The sequence below is a fragment of the Syngnathus floridae genome, chromosome 4 (assembly GCF_059516105.1).
Source record: "Syngnathus floridae isolate MCC-2025c chromosome 4, RoL_Sflo_1.0, whole genome shotgun sequence".
Lineage (NCBI taxonomy): Eukaryota > Metazoa > Chordata > Actinopteri > Syngnathiformes > Syngnathidae > Syngnathus > Syngnathus floridae.
Window position 1 is genome coordinate 10,790,001 of NC_142416.1, and position 15,659 is coordinate 10,805,659.

The 15,659-nt window shown below is 39.1% G+C and overlaps 1 protein-coding gene across 2 annotated transcripts; it reads right to left on the minus strand.

The window, feature by feature from the left end:
* Nucleotides 1–4,575: 4,575 nt before the first annotated feature.
* On the minus strand, nucleotides 4,576–6,769 carry LOC148399036 (lysozyme g-like). Of its 2 annotated transcripts, XM_088374040.1 has the most exons (6): nucleotides 6,617–6,769; nucleotides 6,229–6,277; nucleotides 6,071–6,145; nucleotides 5,272–5,468; nucleotides 4,840–4,978; nucleotides 4,576–4,771 (listed from the first exon to the last, which is right to left on the minus strand). In XM_088374040.1, exons 2-6 carry the CDS (start codon nucleotides 6,230–6,232, stop codon nucleotides 4,635–4,637), a joined length of 552 nt encoding a protein of 183 aa, XP_088230166.1. In that variant the 5' UTR covers nucleotides 6,233–6,277; nucleotides 6,617–6,769; the 3' UTR covers nucleotides 4,576–4,634. The 2 variants fall into 2 exon arrangements, with proteins under 2 accessions (XP_088230166.1, XP_088230167.1); XM_088374041.1 differs by lacking the exons at nucleotides 6,071–6,145; nucleotides 6,229–6,277; nucleotides 6,617–6,769 and adding an exon at nucleotides 5,610–6,015 and having other exon boundaries at nucleotides 5,272–5,537.
* Nucleotides 6,770–15,659: the final 8,890 nt, after the last annotated feature.

Here is a 15,659-nt window from a genome sequence, read left to right on the forward strand (position 1 = left end):
CCCTCTTATCCCCCGAGTTCCCCACCATCTCAAACCCACCCACCGAGCCACGGAAGGTGGTGGTCGAGCTCTCCAACAATGTCCATTTGGAGCGGCAGGTTAAACCGACCACACGACAGGGGCAAAAGGCCCCCGCTTACAAGGTCTAATTGGTTTCACAGGCCGCAGACTGCACAGGAAAGCAGGGAAGGGAGAAGGGGGAAAAAAGGCAGAGGGGGGTAAAGGGGAACGCTACAACAGAGATAGAGACAGATAAATGGTGGGAGGACAGGGAGAGGTCAGTGCAGGAAGGAGGGATCAGACAGAGGCAACATGGACACCAGGGGGGACGCTTAAGACAGAGATAGAAAGTTGGATCACATGGATGGAAAAGACACAAGGTCAGAGGATGAAGACAAAGGCAGGATGGAGGTGAAACAGGAGGACATAGAATGATAGAGAACACTTGTTCCCATGATTAAGCTGTTTGATTTTACGGTGACTTTTATAGCGGTAGACTTGTTGAGCCAGTGAGAGCTGGTGGATCAGTAGTTTTCAATGCCAGATGCTTTGCGTACACAAATTGACAATTTTGGGTACATTTCTACCCAAACAGCTTTTTGCTCTGGCTAAAGTTTACCTACACGGATAGGCCTCTATTTTCGTGCAATCTCAAACTGACAAATTTTACTACCTCGTGTCCCGCTTCCACCACCGGCCCAAAAAAGCAAAGCTGGCAGGACATCAGCAGGAAGTCTTAAACATGCACTGAAATGGACGGCAACGCATGCAAAGTAAGAACACGTAACCTGGCAAAGCAACTGTTGCTAACTGTACTTGGAATTTGGAGATATTTTTTGGTAGTATGTGAGTGCTCTATTCTGATTTATTCTTGATGGAAAAACATCACAGTAGCAGTCTGAATTTACTGTAAACTCATAAATGTCAGACATGGAAAATAAATCATATTTCCAGTTATAATCTTAGTACATATGTTACATGAAAAACAAAAACATTGAAAACAAAGTTTAGTAATAATAAAATCCATTTGTAATTTTGCATTGCGTTTAAAAATGGTGTGTTAAAAGAAACAAGCCACAGAACAAAAAAATCTGTGATAGCTTTAAGAGGAAAGAAATCTGGAAGTGCTCAGTAGATGAAGGAGTCACTTTGTGAGTCCTCTGAGTATTTATTTCTTTTTATACTCAGATGAGCGTCATGTGTATTATTGGTAAGTATGGACCAACAAATGATATTCCCAGAAACATCGCCCTGGATGCTCAGGTACTGCAAAAATCCTTGCAAGTCTGATTAAAACGCAGAAGCTTTAACATTTTAATTTGTCATAGCTTTGTTATTTAACACAGATTTTTCCTAATCATGACACCTTTACCATCCTTCAAAGTTTATTGCTTGGAACACGTCCATCTCTCGTGCCTATGACATTTGTCCTCAACTAGTCTAGACCAGACTAATAACACATATAAATTCCTAAAGTGACTGGCATTCCCATTCGACGTAAAGTGATCTTCCGTGCGCTTGCCAGGAATGAGTGAACAAGACCACTGATACTTCTCTTTCACTATTATATGAGGGACTTAGTCATTCTTATTGTTCCTGCCCCAGCTGTCCCTGCCTCTTCAGCACTAGATAATTCAGATCTACATCTACATGTGCTAGAGCTCGGTAATGGGTTTTCAACATACACCTCTTTTATTTTCCACATTTTATTCACATTTTCTTCAATAGATTTTTTATGTACAAAGTGACCCAACTGCCATCTCATGTTTATCCGTGGTAGGAATAGAATATTCTTTGTCCTGATTTTTGTTCTGACACCAATTTTCTATTAATCGTTTACGTAGTTAGCATAGCACGTGATTCAAACTATATTTACGTAGCGTCACCGATGGTGTACGGGTTTGCACATGTGACTCAATGGATGTCAACTTCTTGATTAATAATCCACTGCAAAATATGTTCAGACAACTGGTTAGCCGTGAGTGGTTGTGACCTGGTAACTGTGATGTCATTTTCAGTTGACAACAAGTGGCAAAATGGCCGCCCCCGAGATGGATAAAAACAGGTTGGATTTTGCCTGTTCAATTCATATTCCACAAATGAAACAATCAGAACACTGTGTTTCGACGTAGTTGGGCTACGGAGAACATATCATTTCAAAGATAAAAATTGGGGTTGACTTGTCTTGAAAACTTGAGCCCTTGGCCATGTAGTGTAGTGTAGTGTTCTCATTTTTCCCCTAGTAGGGTTTTGGGGAGTTTTTCCTTGCCCTCTTGTGAGCTGAAGATCAGGGGATGCTTTGAGAATAATTGTCAATTTGTTTTGTATATGTGAAGCCCTTTGAGACTGCTTGTGATTTAGGGCTATATAAATAAACTTGACTTGACTTGACTTGACTTGACTTGACTTGACTTGACTTGACTTGACTTGACTTGACTTGACTTGACTTGACTTAAATCCAGCTAATATGACAAGCACTAGCTGTTGCATTGCATTCTGGGACGTGAAGTACCAGTGATACTTTACAGAGAGTATTGGTTCCGAATAATTGTTTTAAAGTCCAATTCGCCATTATCCATATTTTGATTTAAATATTATTATCAAACTTATAAACTCTCCTTTCACCACTGGTGGTAATTAGATGACAATGATAATGGCAATCATCTTAGTCAACATAAGGGTGGATGGGCATTATACCAAAAAATATACACTTGCATGTGTGAGCAAATGAACAGCATTCTCGTACAAATTAAATACGCTGAGAATAATTACAACTGCAAGAAATAATTCAATAATCTTCCGAGTGTTTGTTTGGTTTACAGAGTGGTAGATCATTGGAGTCCACGTGAAGCCAGTGAAAGTTTTTTTTCCATTTTGTTGCTCCCACTTGTAAGATTCAAACTATTCAGCAGACAGCAAACATCAGTCCAGCCAAAGACGCCATTGTTGGCTCTCAACGTGTGATGGAATGAGACACTTTGTCTTCCAAACGTGGATACCAAGAACATGAAAAAGATACTTTGATGAGCACAAAGCGATCTTCTATGTCTCAAGACCAGTGTGAGCAAACTTAGGAAAAGTGTCAGCATGCGTTCTGTTGTGGAGGCAAAGTCTTGATAGATGCTTGCTGGGAGGCGAAGGGTTAAGCTGTCAGTTAGTTGGGGGAGATAGAAGCTGAGAGCAGCCCATGAATCTTGAAGTCTCTATAGGCACAGCATGGTAAAATAATTAGGCTTGCCTTTGAAGCAGACTAAATAAACACAGCGGCACTCAACACTAGCCCCATCCCCACACTCTGTCTTTTCTCTCCCTTGTCTTCAAGTGGACTTTGCAGATCCCCTTCCCCACCCTTTTACCTGCCACACTTAACCCCTCATGTTACCACCCATATGCCCCATTGCAGCTCTTTTTGCTTTCTCTATACTTTCACAGGTAAGAATGGTGGAAGGAAGAGCAGGGCCAGGTGTTGCACGAGTCATTTTTAATAGCTTTGAAGGAATGGATTTTATACTGAGGGGGTGTTGAAGGAACAGAGTGGCTGCAGCATTTAGCCAGGAATCCAATCGCGTCATGATACTGTTATGGGTCTCAGACTGTCTTTTAAAGACCTGATAACAGCAGGATGGGAAAAAAAGTCTCATGTTCAGGATATGCTAATGTTACAAAGACGAGGAGAAAGTGAAAATCAAATTCACAAATAGCTTAGCAGTCATTTTTAGAAGCAGAGACCTTTTGGTTTTTGGTCGACTTTCTTTGGGTCAGCAGTTATTGACCTGTAAGGGTTATGGACCAGCAGTACAGCAGTTTTGCTGCTGACGAAAAAAAAAAAAAAAAAGGCAGATGCTAAGAGATGCTAGTCTGTGCCCTGAGTACTATTGCCGAAATGTCCTTGTGCGAGGTTCCTCAAGAGGCGCAATGTTTGAGTGCCCCTTCATTTTGATTCTCCTTACATGCATAAGTGTAGGATCTGCCCTCGGCCATAAAAACTGGGAAAACCCCACCGACTGAACTGCATGGAAATAAACCATTGGAGCCGTTTAGGAATAGTTCAGCAAAAAGTTATTTCACTTGTGAATGCTGACTAACAAAGCAAATCTACAAAATGAGGCAGTGCCGCATAATTCTTTCACCTGAGCAACCTCCACATTGACTCCTGTTCAAATTTATGGATGTCAAAAAATGACTCAAAACGGAGTCCAGTGATGTGAAGGTGACAATCTCAGATATTGTTTCAATAACAGTTTTTCTGACCGCATAGGCTCATAGAAAGAAATGTATCCAAAGACATAAAGGAACTCTCACTTTGTACCTAAAATGTTTTTTTAAAAAAAATCGGCACTGAACTTACTTTAGAGGCCATACCTTTGGTGCTGTTATAGTGAATTGACAAATTTGGTGTCAAAGTGTACATTTTTGGCAACAATCAATCAAAAACAATTTAAAAAAAAACCAAAAAAACCCCAACATTATTCCCTTGTTCATGAAACATGTATGAGGTGTTTGATGCTCTCTGTAATTTGGATCAGGGATGACAACGGACTCGGACTTGCTGACGAACAAGACAAGAACACAGTATCAGTTTGACTCGTGTTTATTCGATGCTTAGAGGGTTTCTCCATTGCAACAATTTCACTCTAAAAGCCTCCGTTGCGTTTGTACCACTGAGCTCTGGCAACAACGTCATTAGAGTAGTCGCCTCCAGTGGTGTTGCTGTCAACCTTGTCATAACTTTCCACGGAACCGGGGCCCATGTTGTAGGCTGCCAACCCACCTGCAGACGTTCAATGCAAAATCAGACAGAAGGTAACGTGTGAGTCATTTACTAGCGGACAAACAAACCTTTGAGGCATTGCTCTGCAGTCCAGTCCGGGAACTTCCCTTCGATCTCACGGATCATGTCGATTAAGATGTCTGTGCCTTGGCAGAGGTGTTCCTTGCTATCCCATCCGCCTTGTGGAGTGTGATACCTTTTATCAACCTGCACATACATTATTACAGTTGAAGTGGGAAGGACAGCAACAGAGTTGCTTATAAGGATTGCCGATGGATTTAAATCTACTACATCTATTTTCTAGAGTTGTTCGAAAACATTATACACAAAGTACCATCTCATGGAAAATAACTCTAACCACCATAATGACCAACATTCAAAAACAGTTGCTTGGTAGACCCAAAATAGATACTCATGCATCTACTCAAATACTACATGAAACTTTTACAATTAATTACATAATGGTGATTTTGGTCTTATTTTTGCAAACAACTACCAACCTGCATGAGTCCCCAGGCATTGCCATAGTCTCCCCAGCCATTTTGCAACGTATTTCCAGCCCTGGACTCTCTGGAAATGATGCCAGCAATAATAGCAGGATCAATTTCCACTTGCGCTCCTACGCTCTTGATGATGCTCTTGTATTTGTTCATTCTATTCCGATCTGTTTGTGCCATGGTTTCGGATGCAGACACTCCTTCAAAGAGAGATACCACACAGTATCATACAAGTAACTAAATGATCTAATCTTAAATCTGGGCTGACAATTAATTTGCGACCCCTGTCGGTATTATACTGCAGCACCATTTTAATTAGATTCTCTTTATCCAATGTATACATTCACAGTGTTGCCACAGTTACCTTATAAAAAAGCAACTTAGTTACTTTACTGATAACTACCTTTCAGAATCAACTTTCTTTCCTGGCTACTCGAAAGTAACTAAATTAGATTAAGTTACAAATTATAGTACCGACATACACATTTTTAACAGTTACATATAAGACTAAATCCATCCATGCATCCATTTTCTGAACCGCTTGACCCCCACAATGATTTATTACGAATAAAATAAGGACATTTTTTACTTTGACTAATTTGAATTTGAAAATGAGTCTTTTCTGGACTATTGTTGTCCTTAATGTTGCAGTGTCCATAATATGGTTTATTTCATCACAATTATCTTTACTGAAACTGCCTCAGTCTGTTTAAATATTGCATTGAATTGTTTTAATAATTATTCTGTCATCATTAGGGCCGCCATAAAGAAATCAAGGTAAAAAAAAAAAGTGGACATTTACCTCCAGACAGGCCATCTTGACTGGCTGTTGCCCTGGACGCTCCACTTGTATCAACCTTCTTGATGTTCCCGAAACCTAAACGTGCACATTTCAATTTAATCACGTCAACATCTGCAGCTCACAAGAGGAAATTTGAGCGTAAGAAAAGGCACTCTCACTCATTGTCCTCGTCAATGTGCGACCACCTACAGCACAGTTGGAAACAATCTAGTTTCACAGGAGAGAGAAAAAACAAAAATAAATGGGCATTTGTAGTAGACATAACTGTTATGCCTGTTATACCATAACAGGAAGAAACCGTTCCTTATTTCCTGATAGGCTTAAACAAGACTGTCTTAAAGGCACCGCCACACCCGCAAATGAGCTCTCTAATGCGTATGTGCTTGGGGATATTCTCATTTAGGTAATTTCTTTCTAAATCAAAAGTTGAATGTTCTCTTTTTACTCCCCTCTCTCGCTCTTCTGCCTTTTGTGTGCTCAAGTTACGTCTAAAATGGTAATGCAGTGTAATGGATAAGCAGATAACATGCGGAAATAGACAAATACCTGTCTTGATGGTGTCGAGTTTCTTCCAGTCAGCCTTGCTCCGACCAGCTTTCTGTATTTTTCTATTGGAAAAACCGCAGTTTATATCCTTTTGTGGAGGGGGACGACGACCCCTTTTTATGTTTACTTTCACTTTTGTCTTTACTTTCACTTCTGCTTTCCTTCTGACAGAAATCGCACTTTTCCGAGAAGTCACCTGATTTAGGTTCAGGAAGTGGCTAGTTAATAAACGTCTCGCAATTTTGTCGGTGTCATGTAAACAACACATTCAAAAAACGTCTGCGTCAAGAAGAGCCACCACAAAAACAACTATAATGGAAAAAGTATAAATGCAGCCCTGCCCTGTTTTGTTGTTCCTATTCACAAGTACTCACGTCATAATCATGAAGAAATAATATATGTCTCGCAGTTTCGTTGGTGTCATGTGAACGACACATTAAAAAACGACTTGTGTCATGTGAAAAACACATTAAAAAAAAGTCTGCGTAAAGACGAGCCACCACAAAAACATCTATTGTGGAAAATGTATGAATGCAGCCCTGCCCTGTGTCATTTTGTTGTTCCTATTTGCAAGTATTCCCGTTATAATCATAAAGAAAGAAAATGTCTCGCAGTTTTGTCGATGTCATGTGAACGACGCATTAAAAAAATCTTCATGTCATGTGAACGACACATTAAAAAAAACGTCTGCGTAAAGAGGAGCCACCACAAAAACAAGTATTATGAAAAATGTGTAAATGTAGCCCTGCCCTGTCATTTTGTTGTTCCTATCCACAACTCCTCCCGTTATAATAATAAAGACACACGCATGTCCAATATATGTTGAATATAACAACATGTACTATTTAAACATATTTTAACTCATCACCGTTTAATTTAATACCATGACAACTTACAATTGTAATATAAAATATTTGAAAAAGTGGACTCTACATCAAGTCTACAGAATAAGAAAATATCAAGTGTTTTGCATGACAGTACACAATCCCATTTTATAAACTAACCTAAAAGGTTCCAATAATGTAATAAATTACTCCAAACACCCACGCACATCATCTCTACCTTCATATTGATGCAATTTCAAGCAACCATTCAAGATTCAAGAGTTTTTTATTTGCCATGTTTGAGCGTGCCAAACAAGGAATTTGACTTCGGTAAATCACAGCCTCTGTTCAACATTTAGGTGACTAACAACAACACTCAGGACATGTGAAGAACGAAAGATATTCTCAAACACCCCCTGATCTTAAACTGATCTTAAACTCCCAAGAGGGCAAGGAAAAACTCAAAACTCCAGCTAGGGGAAATGAGAAACCTTGAGAAGAGACCACAGATGGGAGGGTCCCTCTTCTAGGCATGATTGTCATTAATACACAACATTCCAGTAGCAGATAAAACACCATCCAACACAAAACTGCCATAACATCTGATACAGAGGAGCATGAGGCAGAGGGCCAAATTAAGTTGCAGGCACTGGGATTGTAGTCCATGTTCTAGCAGATGTTTCCATCATATTTATTTATTTGCTTAATTATTTGTTTATTTTTACTGAACTCTTGAAGGACTGTGAGGAATCTTAAAGTAGGCCAGTGATCTCACCACAGTGTAGACTTATGGTGATGATGCATGAGGGAAATTACGTTTGGCTCCAAAATTCCAGGTCCTCTTCTTTCTTTTCAAAGAAGGTGAGCCTGAAATATATTCATGCTACAGTGTGGCTCTCAAGCTGCCATCTTCGTGTGTTGAGGGCCATATTAGCATTCCAATGTATTTGTTTATCCCTTAAATCTGCTGTTTTTAGCTTTCAATTCACTTAGCCAGTTCTTATTATTGCATCAGTTTCCCAATTAGTTTTTAATATTTTCAAATGGTACATGTGTGACATTTTACATCCATCCATTTTCTGCCTCATTAGGCTCAAAGGCGTGCCAGAGTCTATCCCAGCTAGCAAGAAACCAGTCGCAGAAGTTTTGAACATCAATGATGAATGCTAATGCAAAAAAAAAAAAAAGCAATTTCACTGTAGCGTGTTTTTTTATACCACAAAGAGCAAACAATGCAGAATTTGGATATTAGACAAAGTACTTGTCTTCTGTTAAAACGTCCATCAGTTTCGTGATGGGTAACACTGACATTTATTTCTAAAAATGTGTCATATTTATCCAGATCATGTGCAGTCTTTTGTGTAAGAGCTAGAACAGGGCCAAGGTGACCAAGTCTCATCTTGCAGCTAAAAGCTTGGCTTCTCTAAGCCTTTATCACTGTCTTGATTTTGTGTACCGTATTTTCTGGACTATAAGGCGCACCGGACTATAAGGCGCACTTTCAATGAATGGCCCATTTTAAAACTTTGTCCTTAGATAAGGCGCATCGGACTATAAGGCGCACCATTAATGCATCATGTCAGATCTTTAATCCAAATCAAATCATTCTCCATTTTATCTTTTTTATTTCAACTTCAGACGCAACAAATTACTTTGTAATCACAAAATAATGATTACAGTATTTTTGATTCATGATTCATAGTGTTCAGCGGGCCACTTGATTGATTTCATGACACAATGCTTCGGGCCATTTTAAATTTAGGAATTTGCTCCATATATAAGGCGTCTTATAGGCGACTATAAGGCGCACTGTTGGCTTTTGAGAACATTTTAGGTTCTTAGGTACGCCTTATAGTCCGGAAAGTACGGTACTTATGATATTTAATTACGCAAACTTCATCATTTATCCCAAAAAGATTTAGACGAAATATCACAATCCCCCCCCAAAAAACCATGACACAATTGCAAGGGTCTCGCTACTCTCATAAACTGAGATATAAAATGTGCAACTGTTATCACTTCACAACACTTTGCACACCACACCCAGGAGTTCAAATGTTATTGAAAGATACAATTTAACGCGATTACGTCAGTGTGTGAGGACCACCGCAGGTTGCACCAGTCCCATATGCAGGTCTCATCTGCTAAGGCCCATTGAAGAACGTAGCCTGCTTGTGCACACGTCAAGCCATGTGATAGCTCAACACCTCACTGGGACTTGCTGTCAATTCACACAGAGATTGGCTAAGCTAATCGGAGTAGAAAATATTTTGTTAGTAACCATTTACCACTGCATGTGACACCTTTTTCTATTTTTCTGCCCACGACATGACCAACTAGGCTTGGACTGATTTAACAGAAGCACGTCACAGATATGATATTAAGAAGCCTTGGGAACGGCAGTAAATTGCAATCCAGATCATGTGCAGTCTTTTGTGTAAGAGCTAGAACAGGGCCAAGGTGACCAAGTCTCATCTTGCAGCTAAAAGCTTGGCTTCTCTAAGCCTTTATCACTGTCTTGATTTTGTGTACCGTATTTTCCGGACTATAAGGCGCACCGGATTATAAGGCGCACTTTCAATGAATGGCCCATTTTAAAACTTTGTCCTTAGATAAGGCGCATCGGACTATAAGGCGCACCATTAATGCATCATGTCAGATCTTTAATCCAAATCAAATCATTCTCCATTTTATCTTTTTTATTTCAACTTCAGACGCAACAAATTACTTTGTAATCACAAAATAATGATTACAGTCTTTTTGATTCATGATTCATAGTGTTCAGCGGGCCACTTGATTGATTTCATGACACAATGCTTCGGGCCATTTTAAATTTAGGAATTTGTTCCATATATAAGGCGTCTTATAGGCGACTATAAGGCGCACTGTTGGCTTTTGAGAAAATTTTAGGTTCTTAGGTACGCCTTATAGTCCGGAAAGTACGGTACTTATGATATTTAATTACGCAAACTTCATCATTTATCCCAAAAAGATTTAGACGAAATATCACAATCCCCCCCCAAAAAACCATGACACAATTGTAAGGGTCTTGCTACTCATAAACTGAGATATAAAATGTGCAGCTGTTATCACTTCACACGTGCAACACTTTGCACACCACACCCAGGAGTTCAAATGTTATTGAAAGATACAATTTAACGTGATTACGTCAGTGTGTGAGGACCACCGCAGGTTGCACCAGTCCCATATGCAGGTCTCATCTGCTAAGGCCCATTGAAGAACGTAGCCTGCTTGTGCACACGTCAAGCCATGTGATAGCTCAACACCTCGCTGGGACTTGCTGTCAATTCACACAGAGATTGGCTAAGCTAATCGGAGTGGAAAATGTTTTGTTAGTAACCATTTGCCACTGCATATGTGACACCTTTTTCTATTTTTCTGCCCACAAAATGACCAACTAGGCTGAGGCAAATTTCTAAAGCGACTTTGAAGTGACAGTCGGAGTCACGCTGTTTATAAAGTCAACTGATGGGGTTTGCTTCTAATAAGTAATAATAACACATACTTGACTGCTTGATGAAGTCGATTTAATGGGGGCGGAGGATATTTTGTGTTTCGGCTGCTATGTCGACTGTCCCTAATCTTCTTGGTGATGAGATTCATATGTGAGCCGGCTCACTTGCAAATTCAACTAGACAAAAGAAAATAGGGTGTGTATAGTCTGCTATAATTCTTGATACTTGGACTGATTTAACAGAAGCACGTCACAGATATGATATTAAGAAGCCTTGGGAACGGCAGTAAATTGCAATGTCTTCTTTAAATGTGATGTGTTGATGCAATACCAAGGAAACTAATTTGAAGAAAAGAAAGGATCTTGTTTTCCCGCAAGTTGTCCATCATTACCACATCGCCACACTCAATGAACCGTGTTCTACCATCATTGTGGAGTTTTTTAAAGATGTTCCAACAAGGCTCTGGATTCGCTGCAGTCTTCCTGACCCAAGAGGCCAGACGAGTGTAGACCTAGCATACATACGACATTAAGCAGCTGCCCCCCAAAAAAGAAAACCACAAAACCGACAGCTCGCGCAACAACAAAACATGTAAAGATAAAGCTCTAGAGAACAGTGAAGTTAGAGATGACTGAAAAGCAGAGGGAGGTTTGATTCCCAAAGGGCCACTGAATTTTCTCCGTTTTCGTCTGTGCTTTTTCATGGCCCTTTCACTCCCAAGTCTGCACAGCTGTTTGCGGGCCAGGGGCTTCTTTCTCCAGGGCCCAGATGAAAGAGCTGCCATAAGCAGCCCTGCAGGTAGGTCTGCTAAAGCCATCGCTTTGGCTGTCCACTGCCTACCACAAGAAGAAAAAAAAAAAAAAAAAAGACGCCAGCGAAGGAATGGGAACCAAAAAGGAGAGGAGGGGACTGTGGAATATAGAGGGTGCGAATGAAAACAAGGACACTGTTAAAACAGATGGATGAAGAGAAAGTTAAGAGGGAATGATGGAAGAAAGGGTATAGCTGAGAAAATGTGGAGATGGCGCAATGGAGTGAAGGGGGAAAAAATGAGGGAGGCCAACCCAGCCCTCCCGCCTCCTCGCCACCCCTGATACCTGGAATGATATCTGCTTTTATGGACTTTCTACAGAACTAGTGTTAAAGCATTTCCAATGCTATTTCTTATGTGTTTACAAGACAGTAAATCGCAGCCTGCGTACGACGGGGCTTATGAGGTAAAATATACAACCCTTGTCTTCTTTGTCTTCGTTGCTATCATCGTAGAATATATTCACACAAGACATGAAAGACTTACTGTCTGGATGCATAAACTCTTTTAGGGTCTCTAGTGGCTCCCTCTCTCAATTAAAACAATAACACTCAGCATCTTTACTGACATCAATTCGTGAAGTGGACTCTTGGGGAGTCTTTACTATAAAACATGGCTGGTGCTGAAATTCACTACTCCATTTGGGATCCATGTTGCAGCTGGGTCAGGCCTGAGAATCCATCCATTCATTTTCTATCGTATTCATCCTGATTAGGGTCCCAAGCAAGTTGGAGCTTATCCTCGCCGACTTTTGGGAAATGCCAGCTAATGGAGTGTAAATTAAGTCAGTGTTGGTATGATACAATCCTAAATGAAAACAATCAACTCTCTTTTGTGCATCTACTTTACAATATGACCATAATGAATCTTTGACAGGAAATATTGTTGTTCATTTAAATAGGCTAGTTTCCATGTAGGTGTCTACAATGAAAAAAAGAAGATGGATAGTTTTATTCCATATGGTCACAAAAGAAATCAAATTTCTCAATAAAAAAGAAGTGACGTTGGCCCGAAGCAACCTGTTGCGGTTGTCGCTGGAGTTGTCATTCAGCAAAATCTTTTCGCAGTCCCCAAACTATTTTCCTACTTCATGGTAAGCATTGCAAGCCAATTCTAGAGGCAGTACCCAACTCTAAAGATGTTTTTCAATAGGAAAATGGACAAGGTTAACCTTCTCAAATGATATTCGAGTTCATAAAATGTGAACTAAACCAAACTGTGATGACACAAATATAATACAAAAATAACAATCAATAGAAAATTATTGAAAAGTTAATTACACCAAACATAATATCTTGAGAATTTTTTTTTATTTCTGGGTGATTTTACTGAGTTGCTGACACCAAGCTATCACTTTTTTTCATCCATCGCTGGGTCGCTTGTGGAGTTGCCCCTCCTGGTGAACAATTTGTCTTACTGCCACATTGTCATGGTTATTTGAATATCAGTGCAGATTAAAAGAAAATAGCAGAGTGAAACCACATTTTCAACGGGCATGCTAATAAACAGCGTCTAGCATAAACGTCTAAGGTTTTGTCGGCATCCTTCATTTCCTAAAAAGAAGATTCAGTGCTTGATTCATTTCTGGCTATTTTTTTCAGAATTTGTTCTAACTAATTTTACTATATTCAGTGTTGTACCTGCAGTGTTTATGTTCATTGTGAGTTTTTTTTTAACTAGGTGTTCTAAAAGGCAAATTGAAATATATGAATTAAATCTGCTTGTAAATTACATTTTTTTCATTGCTCTTAATTTCTAAAGGAAATTGCGATAATAGGAAAATGTGGGTCCCAGCTTGAGAGCAGTAAAGTTGGATTCTTAGAATATTTGCAGAACTCTTGACTGTTGTATTATGTCATGAACAACATTTCTTCTAAAAATTTTAGTCAAACTTTGACTGTGGTGGTCGATTTGTTGGAATAGAATACACTTGGGATTTCACTATACTGTAAAAACCACAATTGACTGTTCATTTAGTGTTTTATGAAGCAATGGTTTACCTTTCTTAACAGTCATTGTGGGGGCCATTGGTAATGAAATGGTTGAAAGCTGACTTACAGCTAGCGTGAAATTGATTCTCACTCAATGCCCCATTGACGAGCGACCGTTTCAGGATGTCGTTCGTCTCTCGTCAAAAGTTTGCTGGGTTAGTCTCCCGCCCCTGTACCTGAAAAAAAAAAAGCGTTGGCTACATTTCGTATTATTTGGTTTAGGAACCCTTTTATATTGCAGTATTTTATTCAAACTAGAAATAATTCAAGATCTTAGCTCAAACTTGAGTTTTATAAGCATGGTGAAAACACTCACTTTACTATTTTTCTCCCACTGTAAAGATTTTCCCAAGGAATTTTGCCACCACATGATGACAAAATCATCTGCTATCAAACTGGTCAGACTAATGGAAAATTATCCACTGAGTCCCCATTTCTCTGTGTATTTTTTAAATAGTACTTTGCGGGATCAATTAATCCAAAACTGTTTTATCAATGTTCCAGATTATTTTTTAAGGAACAGAACAAAGAGTAATTCAATTCAAACCAAGGTGAGTGAATAAAACTACTGCGGTAACTCAAACTAAAATTGGAGGAAAAAGTTCCTTCATGAAATAAAATGAAAATGAAAAGGCTTTAGATGGATTTTCTCAGAGTAACGAAATCAATATTGACACAAAAATGGAAAAAAATCAAGATGACAACTATTACCTAAAAATGATGATGATACTTACATAAACAGGAAACCAATTCAATATCATAAAGCAGAATATTTGTTTATCAATGATAATATAGTTTGTTGCAGTACCCTTTTCAAAAAGTCATTTTACATGACCAAATTCCAAATATTATTATTTGTTGTGATTATGAAACAACTACAAGATGAGCTACAGGTGAATGAGTTCAATTTGTAGTTCATATGTAGGTGGTAAAAGCTTTCCACTAAAATGCTTGAGGTTTTGGGGAGTCGCTGTCGCTCAAGTCCATACGCCATATTTTCCCACACCGTGTCTCTCTTCTGACTGTTTTCATCTATTGTATCTACCTTTCCCCTGGCCTCATTTAAGGGTGTGTATTTTTATGCTTCGCATTCTCACTTAATGGTAGTCTACTCAAGTGCAGTCTCAGACATTCAGTCAGTCATCCTCAGAGAATAAGAGCAGTGCATCTTTGCCAAAATGTTTCTCTCCTTTTTCTCAGCTCCCAATGATTTCTGTCTTTGTCCTTACTCACTGATACAGTATTCGTTAGTGACGTGATCCAAATGAGAAAAGCAGCGTTGGGAAGGCCAAGGGAGAAGAGGAAAAGAATGGGGATCTGTGGCAAAACTTGGACTGCTGAAAGTTTTAAGGGAATCCCAGGAGGCAGTTAGGTATGTCAAATATATTTATAAACTCACCGGACACTTCATTTGGTACACTTGCACTCCATTGAAGAGATCAAAACAAGAACTATATCAAAATTCAAGGGTGGTGATTAGTGTTGTGTTGTAGAGTTTGCAACTCTATTGCATCCTACTGAGAACTGATACAAATGATTTAAAGTCTACAGAGCTAAAAAGTAACATTAAATATATTGTGAATGAATATCAGCTTGATGTCTTAGAAGTCATAAATTTCTTGCTTAAAATATTACGCTAAGATAATATCCAATCCCATCACTGACTAGAAAATTGAGATTTCAGTGTGCATAGATCTTTTATATATTTTATTTAAGATCTTTTTGTTCATTCGTTAAAAGGTAACGTTTAGTGTCTACTGTGTATATTTTACATTCGTCAACTTTTACTTGAGCTGACCTATATTAATATATCTTGGGAGACTATTTGAGTCGTCGGTCTACCTGCAGCAAACTACAGCTGCAATAATAGGTGAAGTGGAATCTCTGGGGTTGAACGTAATTGATCTTGGAACAATTTGATCTCCCAAACAATTTTCCCAT